We start from the raw sequence: 18,011 nt of genomic DNA on the forward strand, positions 1-18,011 counted from the left end.
ACCAAAAAAAAAAAAAAAAAAAAAAAAAAAAAGGTAGATATTCTCATATGGCAATATCATAAATAATTCATAATCCAGTTGATACTAGGGTTTTTTTTGTTTTATTTTGTGGGCATAGGAAAATAGTTCCCCTGACACTCTTTATCTTGAAAACTTCAGAAAAGTTGAAAGGTACAATGAAGACCCACATTCCCTTCACCTAGATTCACTACTTTTGCTTGATCAATATCTATCTATAAACACACACACACACACGTTATGCACATGTATGTATGTGTGTGTTATGTATAAAAACAAAATTTTGCTAAACCACTTGAAAGTATGTTGCAGACACCACAGCACCTCACCTTTAAATTACTGCAAAATTCAGCTCCAAGAAAAAGATATGAACCTATAGAACTACACCACCATTATTACAATAAGAAAAATTAACATAAATCTAATATTACCCAATAGAAAATTCAATTCAAATGTCCCCAATGTCAAGACAATGGCCTTTTCTCTTTGATTCAAGATCAAAGTTTATACAATGCATTTGTTCATATTTCATTAGTCTTTTAAAATCTTAGAACAGTACCAACCCCAAGTTTTATTGTTGCTGTTACTGTCTACAACATAGACTCTTTAAAGAGCCTGGCCTGTTGTTTCCTAGACTGTCCCAATTCTGGATTTGTCTGATTGTTTCCCCATTAGATTCAGGTTAAACTTTTTTGACACAAAATTGCATAGATGATGTCGTATATACCTTGCTACAGATCATATCAGGAGGTACATAAGGTCAAGTTGTAACATAAATGATGATGCTAAATTTGATTCTTTGTAAACATACATTTTTCCCTTTATGCTTAGTAAATAATCTACGGGGAATTTATTTTTCCACACTGATTTATTTATTTTTGGCACGTCTAAGTGGTTTAGTTCCTGGCATGATGTTTTGAGACTATGTCAATAACTGTTGCTCAAAGACATTTCACCTAATCCTTGCTTAAATCAATTATTACACTAGGGACTGCAAACAGGTAATTTTCTAATTCTATCATGCCCTCTTTATTTATAATCTGTGAACCTTCTGTAAAGACTTTCTCCTTACAAGAGACACGGAAGGACACTACATAATGATCATGGGATCAATCCAAGAAGAAGATATAACAATTATAAATATATATGCACCCAACACAGGAGCACCTCAACACATAAAGCAACTGCTAACAGCTATAAAAGAGGAAATCAACAGTAACACAATAATAGTGGGGGACTTTAACACCTTACTTACACTAATGGACAGATCATAAAAAATGAAAATAAATAAGGAAACAGAAGCTTTGAATGACACAACAGACCAGATAGATTTAATTGATATTTATAGGACATTCCATCCAAAAACAGCAGATTACACTTTCTTGTCAAGTGCGCAAGGAACATTCTCCAGGATAGCTCACATCTTGGGTCCCAAATCAAGCCTCAGTAAAATTAAGAAAATTGAAATCATATCAAGCATCTTTTCCGACCACAATGCTATGAGATTAGAAATGAATTACAGGGAAAAAAATGTAAACACCACAAACACATGGAGGTGAAACAATACGTTACTAAATAACCAAGAGATCACTGAAGAAATCAAAGAGGAAATCAAAAAATACCCAGAGACAAATGACAATGAAAACACGACGATCCAAAACCTATGGGATGCAGCAAAAGCAGTTCTAAGAGGGAAGTTTATAGCTATACAAGCCTACCTGAAGAAATAAGAAAAATCTCAAATAAACAATCTAACCTTACACCTAAAAGAACTAGAGAAAGAAGAACAAACACAACCCAAAGTTAGCAGAAGGAGAGAAATCATAAAGATCGGAGCAGAAATAAATGAAATAGAAACAAAGGAAACAATAGCAAAGATCAATAAGACTAAAAGCTGGTTCTTTGAGAAGATAAACAAAATTGATAAACATTAGCCAGACTCATCAAGAAAAAGAGGGAGAGGACTCAAATCAATAGAATTAGAAATGAAAAAGGAGAAGTTACAACAGACACCACAGAAATACAAAGCATCCTAGGAGACTACTACAAGCAACTCTACGCCAATAAAATGGACAACCTGGAAGAAATGGACAAATTTTTAGAAAGGTATAACCTTCCAAGACTGAACCAGGAAGAAATAGAAAATATGAACAGACCAATCACAAGTAATGAAATTGAAACTGTGATTTAAAATCTTCCAACAAACAAAAGTCCAGGACCAGATGGCTTCACAGGTGAATTCTATCAAACATTTAGAGAAAAGCTAACACCCATACTTCTCAAACTCTTCCAAAAAATTGCAGAGGAAGAAACACTTCCAAACTCATTCTATGAGGCCACCATCACCCTGATACCAAAACCAGGTAAAGATACTACAAAAAAAGAAAATTACAGACCAATATCACTGATGAATACAGATGCAAAAATCCTTAATAAAATACTAGCAAGCAGAATCCAACAACATATTAAAACGATCATGCACCATGATCAAGTGGGATTCATCCCAGGGATGCAAGGATTCTTCAATATACGCAAATCAATCAATGTGATACACCATATTAACAAACTGAAGAATAAAAACAATATGATCAGGCTTCCCTGGTGGCACAGTGGTTAAGAATCTGCCTGCCAATGCAGGGGACACGGGCTCGAGCCCTGGTCTGGGAAGATCCCACATGCCGCGGAGCAACTAGGCCCGTGAGCCACAACTACTGGGCCTGCGCATCTGGAGCCTGTGCTCCACAACGGGAGAGCCCACAACATTGAGAGGTCCGCGCACCGCAACGAAGAGTGGCCCCCGCTCACCACAACTGGAGAAAGCCCTTGCACAGAAACGAAGACCCAACACAGCCAAAAGTAAATATTAATTAATTAATTATTTTTAAAAAATGGTCTACATCAAAAAAATCTTAAAAAAAAAAAAAAAAACCATATGATCATCTCCATAGATGCAGAAAAAGCTTTTGACAAAATTCAACACCCATTTATGATAAAAACTCTCCAGAGAGTGGGCACAGAGGGAGCCTACCTCAACATAATAAAGGCCATATATGACAAACCCACAGCAAACATCATTCTCAATGGTGAAAAACTGAAAGCATTTCCTCTAAGATCAGGAACGAGACAAGGATGTCCACTCTCACCACTATTATTCAACATCGTTTTGGAAGTCCTAGCCATGGCAATCAGACAAGAAAAAGAAATAAAAGGAATACAAATTGGAAAAGAAGAAGTAAAACTGTCACCGTGTGCAGATGACATGATACTATACATAGAGAATCCTAAAGATGCCACCAGAAAACTACTAGAGCTAATCAATGAATTTGGTAAAGTGGCAGGATACAAAATTAATGCACAGAAATATCTTGCATTCCTATACACTAATGGTGAAAAATCTGAAAGATAAATTAAGGAAACACTCCCATTTACCATTGCAACTAAAAGAATAAAATACCTAGGAATAAACCTACCTAGGTAGACAAAGGACCTGTATGCAGAAAACTATAAGACACTGAGGAAAGAAATTAAAGATGATACAAACAGATGGAGAGATATACCATGTTCTTGGATTGGAAGAATCAACATTGTGAAAATGACTCTACTACCCAAAGTAATCTACAGATTCAATGCAATCCCTAACAAATTACCAATGGCATTTTTTATGGAACTAGAACAAAAAAACCTTAAAATCTGTATGGAGACACAAAAGACCCCGAATAGCCATAGCAGTCTTGAGGGAAAAAAACGGAGCTGGAGGAATGAGACTTCCTGACTTCAGACTATATTATAAAGCTACAGTAATCAAGACAATCTGGTACTGGCACAAAAACAGAAACATAGATCAATGGAACAAGATAGAAAGCCCAGAGATAAACCCACGCACCTATGGTCAACTAATCTATGACAAAGGAGGCAAGGATATACATTGGAGAAAAAACAGTCTCTTCAATAAGTGGTGCTGGGCAAACTGGACAGCTACATGTAAAAGAATGAAATTAGAACACTCCCTAACACCATTCACAAAAAGAAACTCAAAATGGATTAGAGACCTAAATGTAAGACCGGACACTATAAACCTCTTAGAGGAAAACATAGGAAGAACACTCTTTGACATAACTCACAGCAAGATCTTTTTTGATCCACCTCCTAGAGTAATGGAAATAAAAACGAAAATAAACAAATGGGACCTAATGAGACTTCAAAACTTTTGCACAGCAAAGGAAACCATAAACAAGACAAAAAGACAACCCTCAGAATGGGAGAAAATATTTACAAACGAATCAACGGACAAAGGATCAATCTCCAAAATATATAAACAGGTCATGCAGCTCAATATTAAAAAAACAAATAACCCAATCCAAAAATGGGCAGAAGATCTAAATAGACATTTCTCCAAAGAAGACATGCAGATGGCCAAGCACATGAAAAGCTGCTCAACATCGCTAATTATTAGAGAAATGTAAACCAAAACTACCATGAGGTATCACCTCACACCAGTAAGAATGGGCATCATCAGAAAACCTACAAATAACAAATGCTGGAGAGGGTATGAAGAAAAGGGAACCCTCTTGCACTGTGGGTGGGAATGTAAATTGATACAGCCACTATGGAGAACAGTATGGAGGTTCCTTAAAAAACTAAAAATAGAACTACCATATGATCCAGCAATCCCACTACTGGGCATATACCCAGAGAAAACCATAATTCAAGAAGACACATGCACCCCAATGTTCATTGCAGCAGTACTTACAATAGCCAGGTCATGGAAGTAACCTACATGCCCATCGACAGACGAACGGATAAAGAAGATGTGGTACATATATACAATGGAATATTACTCAGCCATAAAAAGGAACGAAATTGGGTCATTTGTTGAGATGTGGATGGATCTAGAGACTGTCATACAGAGTGAAGTAAGTCAGAAAGAGAAAAACAAATACTGTATGCTAACACATATATATGGAATCTAAAAAGAAAAAAAAGGTTCTGAAAATCCTAGGGGCAGGACAGGAATAAAGATGCAGACATAGAGAATGGACTTGAGCACACGGGGAGGGGGAAGGGTAACCTGGGACAAAGTGAGAGAGTGGCATGGACTTTATACACTACCAAATGTAAAACAGATAGCTAGTGGGAAGCAGCCACATAGCACAGGGAGATCAGCTTGGTGCTTTGTGACCACCTAGGGGGTGTGATAGGGAGGGTGGGAGGGAGATGCAAGAGGGAGGAGATATGGGGACATATGTATATGTATAGCTGATTCACTTTATTATACAGCAGAAACTAACACACCATTGTAAAGCAATTATATTCCAATAAAAATGTTAAAAAGAAAAAGTCCAAAAAAAAAACTTTCTCCTGTGCCTCCCTTTTTTTTTTTGAGTAGCACAAGGATTGATTTTTTTTTTAATTTGATGTAATATAATCCATTATGTTCATCATTATGTTGATTTTTGATGTTCAAACTGCCCCATATTTGGCCTGTGAGAAACTCCTCAAGCTGGTTCCTATATCCTTTAGACACTGAGGACCTACCTACTCAACAAGACATCCCAGGCTCATCTGTTACACTCCCTTCCCCAACCCTGGAATCAGCCATTTCTTCAAGGAGCCTTAGTTCCTTTTAGTAGGGTAATGATTTTAGAAAACAAGATCTGAGTGCTTACTCTGTTTGTTTCTAGGTCTGTGGCACAATAAAGAATACATCTGGTCTTTGTCCCTAGCTCCTGGCACAGAGCTTCAAAAAACTCTGGCATTTCCTAAAGAGACAGAAGTGTCTTTGTTAGGCTAACGAGGTGACTCACAGTGGGCCCCTAGATAGCTTCAGGAAAAGAGCTGGTCACCAGAAGACAATCACATAATGCAACTTTGGGCCAGCTGGATCTCCAGAGACATGAGGGGGAGGGGAGGCTGGCTGGAGATTGAGTTCAAACACCTAGCCAATGATCTAATTAATCATGCCTACATAATGAAACCCCAATAAAAATTCTGGATGCTAAAGCTCAGTAGAGGGCTTCCCTGGTGGCGCAGTGGTTAAGAATCCACCTGCCAACACAGGGACATGGGTTCGAGCCCTGGTCCGGGAAGATCCCACATGCTATGGAGCAACTAAGCCTGTGCACCACAACTTCTGAGCCTGCGCTCTGGAGCCCACAAGCCACTACTGAGCCCACGTGCCACAACTACTGAAGCCCGCGCGCCTAGAGCCGGTGCTCTGCAACAAGAGAAGCCACTGCAATGAGAAGCCCGCACACCGCAATGAAGACTCGACACAGCCAAAAATAAATAAATAAACAAATAAATTTATAAAGTAAAAAATAAAGCTCAGGAGAGCTTCCTAGGTGGTGAACACATGGATGGGGTGGGAGGGTGATGTGCCCAGATTCCACGATGAGGGGGCATAGAAACTCTGGGTCTCTTCCCCAACCCTCCACTCTCAGATCTTGCCCTACGCTTCCTTTCCATTTGGTGGTTTCTGATTTGTATCCTTCGCTACAAAACTGTAACCATAAGTCCCTGACTTAAAATGGTTTGATGTTGCGAAAGCGATACAAATTTAGTAGACACCTTACTTCGAATTTTGAATGTTGGTCTTTTCCCAGGCTACCCATATGCAGTACAATACACTCTTGTGATGCCAGCAAGCCAAGGCTCCCAGTCAGCCACACAATCACAAAGGAGCATAAACAACCAATACACGCAAAACCATTCTGCACCCCTATAACCACTCTTTCACTTTCAGTACGTTATTCAATAGATTACATGAAACATTCAACACTTCATTATAAAACAGGCTTTATGTTAGATGATTCTGCCCAAATGTAGGCTAATTTAAGTGTTCTGAGTATGTTTAAGGTAGGTTAGGCTAAGCTTTGATGTTTGATAGGTTAGGTGTATTAAATATGTTTTTGACTTACAAAATTTTCAACTTAAAATGGGTTGATTGGGACATAACACCATTGTAAATCAAGGGAGATTTATACAGTGCTTTCAGTGAGTTGAGTCATCCTAGCAAATTATCGAACGTGAGGGGATCGGACATGAGAACCCCCATACTTATGACCAGTTGGTCGGAAGTCCAAGTGGACCCTTAGACTTACAGCTACCACTGAAGTGGAGACAGTCTTGCACAGGACTATGGGGGGTCTGACACTAACTCCAGGTAGTGCCAGAACTGAATTGAACTGCAGGTCATTTGAATTAACTGGGTGTTAGTTAGTGTCAGAACATGAAAGGTCCTTTCAACAAACACAGCCACAAAATATTATTTATACACACACACACTTAAATTATAAATTTGCAAATATAACATGACAATAAACGTACATTTTTAAAAATCTTAAGTTCGTATCAGCCTCCACATCATACCACCTGGAAATCACATTAATGCACATGGATCCACTTTATTATTTTTCACAGCTGTACAACAGTATTATACTGTGTGGGTACATCATGCTTTTTTCAGCCAGTATCCAATAGCTGTTTGTTAAACTTGCTGCAAGGTATAACCTCGTGCAGATGCTGTTTTGTATTTGTGAAGATGTATCTTCAAGGCAAATTTATACATCTGGGCCTGCGGATCACGCGTAAATGCGTGTGAATTTGGTAAAGACTGCCCAAAGCCCCTGCATACGGGTATACCATTCTGGACTCCCATCAGAAAGGTATGGGTGCCTGTTTCCACAGAGCCTCACCAATTGTGCATTGTCCAACTTTTGAATTTCTGCTATTTTTCTAGGTGAGAAATGTATATCAGTGTAGTTTTAATTTGCATGTCCTTTATTACGAGTGAATTTGAGGATTTTTTCATATGTTTAAAGTCTATTTGTAGAGGTTTTTCTGAGACTCGCCTATTCATGTGTTTTTCCTATTTTTTTCTACTAAAGTCTTTTTTTTTTTCATTCAATTTTTAAGAGTGCTATGTATGGTAGAAAAATTAACTCCTTCTTTATAGTATAAGGGGCAAATATTTTCCCTCACTTTATCATTTGTCTTTTGATTTTGTCTATAGTTATGTGAATTTTTTAAAAAATCACTGATATTCAATGTTTTATTGTTTCCAGATTTCAGATCATATACAAAATCTTTTTTCAAGTTTTAAATAATGCATCTAATTCTATTATTTACGTATTTTTCAACATTTATATCTCTGATTGGTGATCTACCTCAGATTGGAGTTTATCCTGATGTATGTATGAGCTTCAGAGCCAATTTATCTTTTCACGAGTAGCTAGCCAGTTGTCAACATCATTTATCTTAAAAGTACATCTTCCCCCTGAGGAAAAGAGACACCACCTTTATCATATATGAAATTCCCTATATTCTTGGATTTATTCCTGGAATTTTATTCTGTTGCATTGGTCTGTCTCATCGGGAGCCAGTACAACAGTGTCAGTTACAGATGCCTTGTAGTAAGTTTAAATACCTGGTAGGGCTAGCCTTTCTCATCATGACTTTTGCCAAAGTTTCCCTAACTACCCTTGCATGTTTATTTTTCCACATGAATCAACCAGTCTAGCTCCAAAAAAAAAATACCTTACTGGAATTTTAATGGGATTGCATCAAATGCATGTATTAACTTAAAAGAACTGACAGCGTTACGATACTGAGTTACCATATCTAAAAACGAGGAAGCTCTTTTCATTTGTTCAAGGCACTTTTAGATCTTCCAGGAATGTTTTAAAGTCTTCCTCGTAGAGATTTAAGATTATTTCTTCAGAAGTGTATCCCTATGTGCGTGCTTATTTTTTATGTAGCTGCTGTAAATGGGGTCCTCTCCCACCACAGCTTCTAACTGGTTATTATCTGGGAATATAAAGGGCGTTGACTTTTTACCTTACTATGGCCTGCTGCCTTACTGAACTGTTTCATTTGAGTTTGTGTTAATTTTATCATAGGCTTTCCTGGATTCTTCCACAGTTTGCTTCTTTTGTTTCTAAGACTTATGCAATCAATACATTTTTACCTTAGGATATTCTCATTTCCCAAAACTCACACATAAATTGAGACTTTATATTTTTATATTATTGTATATATAATGTTATTTCAATTTTAGATCATTAGACTCTGCATAAAACCCTACTACACCATACATTCTCTTACTCTTCGAGTAACTAAGACAATGACAACCTAGATGAACATTTCCTAGATTCCTAGGGCCTCCACCTAATCTGACCTCAACACCCACAGACCACCGTGCCATCCCTAAGCCCAACACCACTCGGTCTACGACAGGGAAGCACTTTTCCATGAGGGTTCCACTGGGAATATCAACACCAATCTTATCATGCTGCTCAGCCTGTCATCTTCAGCCACAACACTGAGGAAAGTCCCTAACCATCTACCCTTTCCTCAGTTATGTCTATTCTACTACGGGCTCATTTCCACAGGGCTGAGAAAGATTTTCATGTTATAATGGCCAAAAAAAGTATAAAACTCTCAAAACAGGAGGCAAAGAACTAAAACTGTCCAATTATGAGCTCAGATGGACTATGCACCAATACAGATGCTAGATGTCAACCAACTGTCGGATCCCAGCTCACCATTTCCCAAAATTACAGTACCTTTTCTTTCTTCATACGATCCATAATCTTGCCGAGGTCTTCAACATCAATGACAGATTTTAGACTCTGATGGTCCTCAGTACCAGACTCTTCCTCACTGGTGCTCCCAAAGGGCTCTTCCTGCTGGAACATCAATGCTTCAGAAATACACTGTGCAAAGCAGCAAAGTGTCTAATGTTCATTCCCAGATTGTAAGTTCACTGGATGGACTTGAGATATTTGGGGCTAGAGGCCAGCCAGCCTCAGGCCAAATCTAAAGGAGCCCATCATTTATACATTATCTATGGCTACTTTCTTAATAATATGACAGAGCTGATAGCTGCAACAGAAACAATATGGCTACAAAGCTGCAGTGGAACCATGGAGTCTTAACCACTGGACTGCCAGGGAAGTCCCTACATTTTAAAAGCATAATTTTAAACGTATTATGGAGTTGGCAAAAACGTAAGGAATCCAAAGAGGACAAATATGAACTAAAAAGGGGAATCCTAGGAGGTAAGTGACAAATGGAGCTGAGAGTATCTGCTGAATCTGTAGAACCTATTTTGACAGCAGGACAGGACAAGGGAAGAGCAGGTAAAGTTGAAGGGATGATACTAGGAGGAAATTCTCACACAGGAGACAAGAGTCAAAGCTGGGGACCCACAAGGCTGCATACCTGGTGTAAAGATAAACTAGAAAAAATGTTCTGTACAAGCAGAGAAAGCAAGAAAAACACGCACAGAATTTGGGGGAAAGAACGGAGCAAAGAATAGATAGAGGGATTTTATTTGGAGGTTTTAAGGTTTCTAGGAGGGGTGAAGAAAGATTATATAATACAAATTCAGAACCAAATTAAACTTGGGTTCCACTCCTAACTAGAAGACAATGGATCATGCATTCCATTTTCTGAAAGAAAATAACTCCCATCTAGAATTCTATACGCAGCCAAAGTATCAATCAACTGTGAAGATGGGATAAAGACTCACAGATATGAAAAGTCTGAAAATTCACCTTTAAAACACCCTTTCTCAAAGAGCTACTGGAGAATGTGCTCCAAAAAACAAAAGTCAGTAGAGAGATAAGAAGATATGAGACACAAGAATTAGGGGACCCAAGAAGCTGGCGAGAGGAAGGCTGTGGATGGAAGACACAGGACTTCAGCTGCAGCAACGCTTAGAGGGCAGCCACGCCACAGTGGAGCAGAACGAGAGGGCACACGAGAAGCCACCAAGAATCAATAACAACTACAGAATACTGAAAAACAACTTTCAGTTCTGTTAGTTCTGGAATTAGTGATGGTTATAGAGAAATCAAAACATATGTAGCAACAGGGGACTTCCCTGGTGGCACAGTGATTAAGAAGCCGCCTGCCAATGCAGGGGACATGGGTTCAAGCCCTGGTCCAGGAAGATCCCACATGCCACAGAGCAACTAAGCCCGTGCACCACAACTACTGAGCCTGCACTCTAAAGCCCGTGAGCCACAACTACTGAGGCTGCGTGCCACAACTACTGAAGCCTGTGCACCTAGAGCCCATGCTCCATAACAAGAGAAGCCACCGCAATGAGAAGCCCATGCACCACAACGAAGAGTAGCCCCCACTCGCCACAACTAGAGAAAGCCTGTGCGTGGCAACGAAGACCCAACGCAGCCAAAACTACAATATAAATAAATAAATTTATTTTTAAAAATGCAGCAATAATCTTAAGGAGAATAAGTGTATAAGAATGAAAATATAATAATCCAGTATATAGGGCAGATACACAAATACGTACACAGTTACAATAATGACAATGAATAATGGTTCAACCAGAAAGTGTGATACAACCATACAAGAGGAAGGGAAGTGATGCTGTGTGTGTGTGTGTGTGTGTGTGTGTGTGTGTGTGTGTGTGTATGATTTTGAAATTTTTAAAAAATCAATAGCAAGAAGGGACTATTATTTAAGAATATAAATGAAAAAGGTAAAAGAATTAAAAGTGGCTGTCTTGGGAAAATAAGAATTAGATAGAAATAGACAAGGAAGTAGTGTTTAATTATAAGCCTCTAAGTACTATTTGAAGTTTTATATGTACAAGTGTTACTTTTGATTTTAAAAATATTTTTTGACTTAAATTTTTTTAATGTTAAAAACTATGAGTGGTATCAGCAAAAACGCCAGAGTAGGTAACTCCAAGGGCTTGTTCCCCCACAGACACACCTAAAAATTAAGCAAAAACCAACAGATGTCATTTTGTCAGAACTCTGAGAATTAGCCAAAGGCTTACAAAAACCAAGTAAACACGGAACCAAGAAAAAGGAAAATTAAAGTCAGGTATATAGGTTAAATATAAAAGTCAGTATTACTGTAATTTTTGATTATAATTCCTTTTTCCCTATATGATTTAAAAGACAAACGCATAAAATAACTAACTATAAATCCATGTTAATGGGCACACAACATGTAAACTCATAATTTGTGACAGCAATAACATAGAGGGGACGTGACAGAGCTGAATAGGAGCACAGTTTTTGTATATAAAGGTGATGTTAATACAAATAGAGTGGTGTAAGTCAAAGAGGTTAACTGCAATCCCCAGGGTGACTACCAAAACATAACTTAAAAATGTACAGAAATGAAAATGAGAAAGGAATCAAATTGGTACACCACAAAAAAAAACAATAAAACACAAAAGGCGGCAGTAATGGAAAAATTAAGGAACAAAAAGATGTAAAATATATAGAAAGTATAATTAAATGACAGAAGCGTTTGCTTATCAGTAATTATTATAAGTGAAAATGGGTTAAACTCTCCAATTAAAAGGCAGAGACAAGTAGAATGGATCAAAACAAAGAAGAAGGAAGGGAACCAACTCCACTTTGTCTACAAGAGACTCACATTAGCTACAAAGATAAGAACAGGTTGAAAGTCAAAGGACAGAAAAAGATATTCCAGGGAATTCACTGGTGGTCCAGTGGTTAGGACTCTGTGCTTCCACTGTAGGGGGCCTGGGTTTGATCCCTGGTTGGAGAACTAAGATCCTGCAAGCCACGTGGCATGGCCAAAAAAAAAAAAACATAAAAAAAAGAAAGAAAAAGATATGCCATGCAAATAATAACCAAAAGAGAGCAAGGGTAGCTATACTAACATCAGACAAAATAGACTTTAAGCCAAGAATTGTTACAAGAGACAAAGGATATTATATATTGATAAAAGTATTAACCCACCAAGAAGACTTAATGATTATAAACATATATGGACCTAACAGAGCTCAAAACATATGAAGTAAAAATTGACAAACTGAAGGGAGAAAAGATAATTCTATAACAGTTGGAAACTTCAATACCCCACTTTCAATAATGGATAGAACAACTGGATAGAAGATCAATAAGGAAATAGAGGACTGGGACAACACTATAATCCATTAGACCTAACAGATATATAGAGAACATTCCACCCAAAAACAGGAGACTACACATTTTTCTCAAGTGCACATGGAATATTCTCCAGGACAGACCACACATTAGGCCACAAAACAAGATTAAAATCAACCAAAGTATCTTCTCTGATGACTGTGGAAATAGCTTCTAATGGAATAAAATACGTAAGAAAAAATTTAACCAAGGTAAAACACTTGGACACTGAAAACTCAAAATATTGCTGAAAGGAACTAAAGACCACATAAATAAATGGAAAGACAGCCCGTGTTTACGGACTGAAAGACTTTATACTGTTAGGATGACAATACTATCCAAAGTGATTTACAAACTCAATACAGTCCCTATCAAAAGCCCAACAATGTGTTTTGCAGAAATGGAAAGACTGCTTCTCAAATTCATATGGAATTGCAATGAACCCAAAATAACCAAAACAACACTGAAAAAGAACAAAGTAGGAGGACTCCTGATGTCAAAACTTAACTACAAATCTACAGTGTGGTACTGACCTAAGGAGAGACATACAGATCAGTGGAACAGAATCCAGAAATAAACTCACACATCTGTGGGCAATGGACTTTTGACAAGGGTGCTATCCATTCAGTCGAGAAAGAATCGTCTTCTCAACAAATGGTGCTGGGACAAATGGATCTACACATGCCAAAGAATAAAACTGGACCCTGACCTCACACCATACACAAACATTAACTCAAAATGAAGCAAAGACCTAAATATAAGAACTAAAACTATAATATTCTTAGAAGAAAACATAGAAATAACTCTTCATAACCTTGGATTTGGCAATGGATTCATATATATGACCCCTACAGCATGAGCAACAAAAGAAAATATGGACAAACTGATCTTCATGGAAATTAATAACTTTAGTGCATCAAAAAACATGACCAAGAAAGTGAAAAGGAAGTCTATATGGGAGGAAATATTTGCAAGTTATATATCTGGTAAGAGATAAACAAAAAGGACCTACTGCATGGCACAGAGAACTATATTCAATATCTTGTAATAACTATAAGTGGAAAAGAATCTGAAAAAGTATATACACATATGCGTTTATATATATAAATATATGTGTGTGCATATATAACTGAATCACTTTCCTGTACACATGAAACTAACACAGAATTGTAAATAAACTACACTTCAATAAAAATTTTAAAAATTAAAAAAATAAACAAAAATTAAAAAACCCTCAAGGAGACATCACTTCACACTCACTAGAACGGCTACAATTAAGAAAAAAAAAAAGTGTTGACAAGGATGGGGAGAAATTGGAAGCCTTGTACATTGCTGGTAGGAATGCAAAAAGGTGCAGCCTTGGGGCTTCCCTGGTGGCACAGTGGTTGAGAGTCCGCCTGCCAATGTAGGGGACACGGGTTCGTGCCCCGGTCTGGAAGGATCCCACATGCCACAGAGAGGCTGGGCCCGTGAGCCATGGCCGCTGAGCCTGCGCGTCCAGAGCCTGTGCTCCGCAATGGGAGAGGCCACAACGGTGAGAGGCCCGCGTATGGCAAAAAAAAAAAAAAAAAAAAGGTGCAGCCACTGGGGAAAACAGCTTGGTGGTTCCTCAAAAAGTTAAACATAGAATTACCACAAGATCCAGCAATCCACTCCTAGGTATATACCCAAAAGAACTGAAAAGTTACTCAAACAAACACCTGTACATGAATATCATAGCAGCACTATTCACAATAGCCAAAAGGTAGAAAAAACCAGAATTCTCATCAACAGATAAATGGATCAACAATTCCATTCAATGGAATATTATTCAGCCATAAAAAGGAATGAAGTACTGACACATGCTACAACATGGATGAAACTCTTTTATGCTAAGTGAAAGAAGTCAGACAAGAAAGGTCACATATTAATGATTCCACTTGTATAAAACATCCAGAATAAGTAAATCCATAGAGACAGAAAGCAAAGTGGAGGTTGTCAGGGCTGAGGGAAAGGGAGTGAAGAGTGACTGCTTAATGGGTAAGTGTTTTTTTTGAGGTGATGAAAAGGTATTGGAACTTGATACAGGCAGTGGTTACACAAAATTGGGAATGTACTAAATACCACTAGATTGTATGTATTTTAAAATGGTTAATTTTATGCTTTGCAAATTTTACCTCAAATTTTTTTTAAGTTTTTTAAAATGGTAGGAGCCAACTGGAGGGAAGATAAACAAATGAAAGCAAAGAGACTGGCTAGAAAAAGAGCAGAAAAATGAAACAGCAGCTGAAAGGCACAGAACAAAGGAAAGGCTTGTTTCTTATTTGCTTTCTGTGTTTGTTTAAACGCAGGTGATTCCTGTGTTTAAACAAACGTGTTTAGAGCACGTTTATGTATTTCTGGGGACCACCTAGGAGAGAGAGAGAGATTAACAGTGCAGGGGAGAGACATACAATATATGAAGGAACAAAGGGAACAAAGTCCTTGATCCCAGAGCATGCACAGAGTGGGCTTGACAGGAACTAGATACTTGGTCTCTGTGGCAGAAAAGATGGCAGGATTTGTAGACAGCGCGGGGAGGCTCTAAGAGAATTCTCTGTCGGCTTCCTATGAGAGATGGAGGAAGGGGTGGGGGAAAAAGAGCACTGAACAGTGGTCTCGGAGAGTGAGAGGATGCTGGAGACTGGGGGCAGTTCTGGCTGCACACCTGAGCCCGTGGTCACCAATCTGTGGTCAAAGAGAAGGCAGACAGGTTCCAACCTGGCTTGGGGCTTAGCCAACTGGGTTGGAAGAGGGAGTGGATGGCAAGAGAATTGAAGATGTATTTAAGAGAACGAGTATAAAATTCAAACTGGGTAAAGACAGAAGTGAAGTAAGCAGTTAGCACTACCCTGTGAAAAAAACGTGGGGTCCAAAGAACTTTAAAGTAAGAGCACCAGAGAGGGCTCAGAGTTCAGGTCATAGGGACATGAAATGTCAAAGGTGAGCACGGAAGTGGGAGGCCGAGGTCACTGGAGAAAATGGTTCCTGGGGGTGTGAAGGCCAGGAAAGGGACAGGATAAATCATCTATGTGGATGGCTCAGCCACAAAGAGGAATGACAGGAACAAGGGTGGCGAGAAAGACAGGGAATCAGAATGTCAAGTTGTTCCCAAATGATGCAAGCGACCAGGTGGCCCAAAAACAACAGTAGTGATATAGCCTGATGTAACACGAGCTTCAAAGGAACTGGGGTATCTGAAGAAAGAGAAATTTTTAGAATGTGAGGGATGAAAGAAAGGAATCTGGGATGACTCGCAGCCTTCAAGTTTGAGTGATTAACGGAGGTTAAAAGAGGTTGGGAGGAATATGTGGTTTAGGGGTAAAAAGACATGAGCTCAGCCCGGGACATATTCAACTTCTCCAGACCCGTTTCCTAACCTGCAAACTGGGGTAGAAACCTACTGGATTCCAGCAATGCAACAATTAAAGAACATATTTAGGAAAGCATCCAGCACAACATAGCTTATCCTAAGATCCCACTCTCTCTAGAACATCCCCACATGAGTTTCAGCTCTTCCTTCTAACCAGAGGCCAAGGAAAGAGCTTCCCAGGACAGAGGAAAGGTTCAGCACCTCCAAATGCAGGAGGAAAACAGGGAGACATGGACACGTGGGCTCCGTACCTCAGTGTCTCTCTGATGGAATCCCTCTTGAGCGTGAGACCCTGGCTCCATTGCCTCTGAGCCGTGCTGATTAGACTCGCACTTGCCTTTCTTGCAGTTGCCACCACAGGGTTTTCTCTCTCCTTTACAGAGCGCCTGTAGCCGGGAGATGAACCTAGCCTTCCACGCTGTGAAGTCGGCCTCAATGCTGCCGTGTTTGCTTTTAACCACGTTGCAGTCACCCTCCCCTCGGGACATCACGCGATGGGCGCCGAGCATCCAGAGCCACTTGTCCACGTCCTTCCCCACCTGCAGGAGAAAGAGACAGGTGAGCTACAACAGTCCTCCAGATCCGAGGCTGGCAGCCTGCTCTGCGACAGCCTGGGGTTCCACTGGGGCCCTGTTCCCGGCCGCTGCTAGGAAGAAGGAACTGCCCAGTCAAAAGGGCTTCAGGCCCTCCAGCCATCGATACGTTCAGGTAAGATTCTGTGGAAGATTTTTTTTTTTTTTTTAAATATAGGGACCGACAAATTATTTTGTTAAACTAAGGGTTAGTACCTGATGAAGAATTTGAAAACTAGTCTTCTAAATCATGGTCAGAATGAAATCACTCAGTAGCAAAATCAGTTCCTTCTAAAATAAAGCCTCTGGGGTCAAAGACCATTAAACAACAAAGTACAAACGGAGCCCATTTGGCAAGACTCATGATTTCATAAGCCAGAGATGCATTTTATTACAGTATGAAGCACTTAAGCTGAGGCACAGGAGTTATCATGAAGTACAATTAAGAGTTCAAAAACTTAACAGGCTTCCTAAGTGGCAAGGCAGTAAACAAAATATTTACATATCTGAATTTTACCTTGTGTCTACTTTCTTTGAAAATATGAAGGGGGGGGCAGGCACAGAGAATACACATCTTGATAGAACAGCTGGATGAAAACAACTTTTACAGAAAGATCTCCACCTTCATCTTTCCTCACATTCTACCAAAAATAGGTGAGCCGAGCTGGGCTCACATCTGGGGAGAGGTACACGTAAAAAAATTCTGATCACTTTTCAGAACCACTAAGAAACTGAGAGCCTCCACATTTTTCTTTTTTTTTTTTTTTTTTCGGTGGCGGGCCTCTCCCGTCGCGGAGCACAGGCTCCAGATGCGCAGGCTCAGCAGCCATGGCTCACGGGCCCAGCCGCTCCGCGGCATGTGGGATCCTCCCGGACCGGGGCATGAACCCATGTCCCCTGCATCGGCAGGCGGACTCTCAACCACTGTGCCACCAGGGAAGCCCACACATTTTTCTTTTTTAAAGTATAGAGAATGCAAAGGAAAAGGAGCCAAGTTAATTTCACTCAGAAAAAAGGATCCAAGAGAACAAAAGAAACAATTAATATTTTATTACATAAAGGGCAGTGAATGTTTTTCTTCTATTTCATCAC

General features: G+C 39.2%; 1 protein-coding gene across 7 annotated transcripts in view; it reads right to left on the reverse strand.

Annotated features, from left to right (window-relative positions):
• LOC113630607 (S-adenosyl-L-methionine-dependent tRNA 4-demethylwyosine synthase) overlaps positions 1-18,011 on the reverse strand; it is a 265,650-nt gene that overhangs the window by 194,836 nt on the left and 52,803 nt on the right. For 6 of the 7 annotated variants that reach the window (XM_027126212.1, XM_027126207.1, XM_027126208.1 and 3 more), the window contains 2 exons: positions 16,599-16,886; positions 9,582-9,704 (listed from right to left, as the gene is read on the reverse strand). In XM_027126212.1, the coding sequence (XP_026982013.1) occupies positions 9,582-9,704; positions 16,599-16,886 (411 nt within the window). The remainder of the gene's footprint in view (positions 1-9,581; positions 9,705-16,598; positions 16,887-18,011) is intronic. The other variant, XM_027126206.1, reaches the window with a different exon arrangement.

The sequence above is a fragment of the Aethalodelphis obliquidens genome, unplaced genomic scaffold (genome assembly GCF_003676395.1).
Source record: "Aethalodelphis obliquidens isolate GAN/ISIS:26980383/991018 unplaced genomic scaffold, ASM367639v1 scaffold30, whole genome shotgun sequence".
In the NCBI taxonomy this organism is placed as follows: Eukaryota; Metazoa; Chordata; class Mammalia; order Artiodactyla; family Delphinidae; genus Aethalodelphis; species Aethalodelphis obliquidens.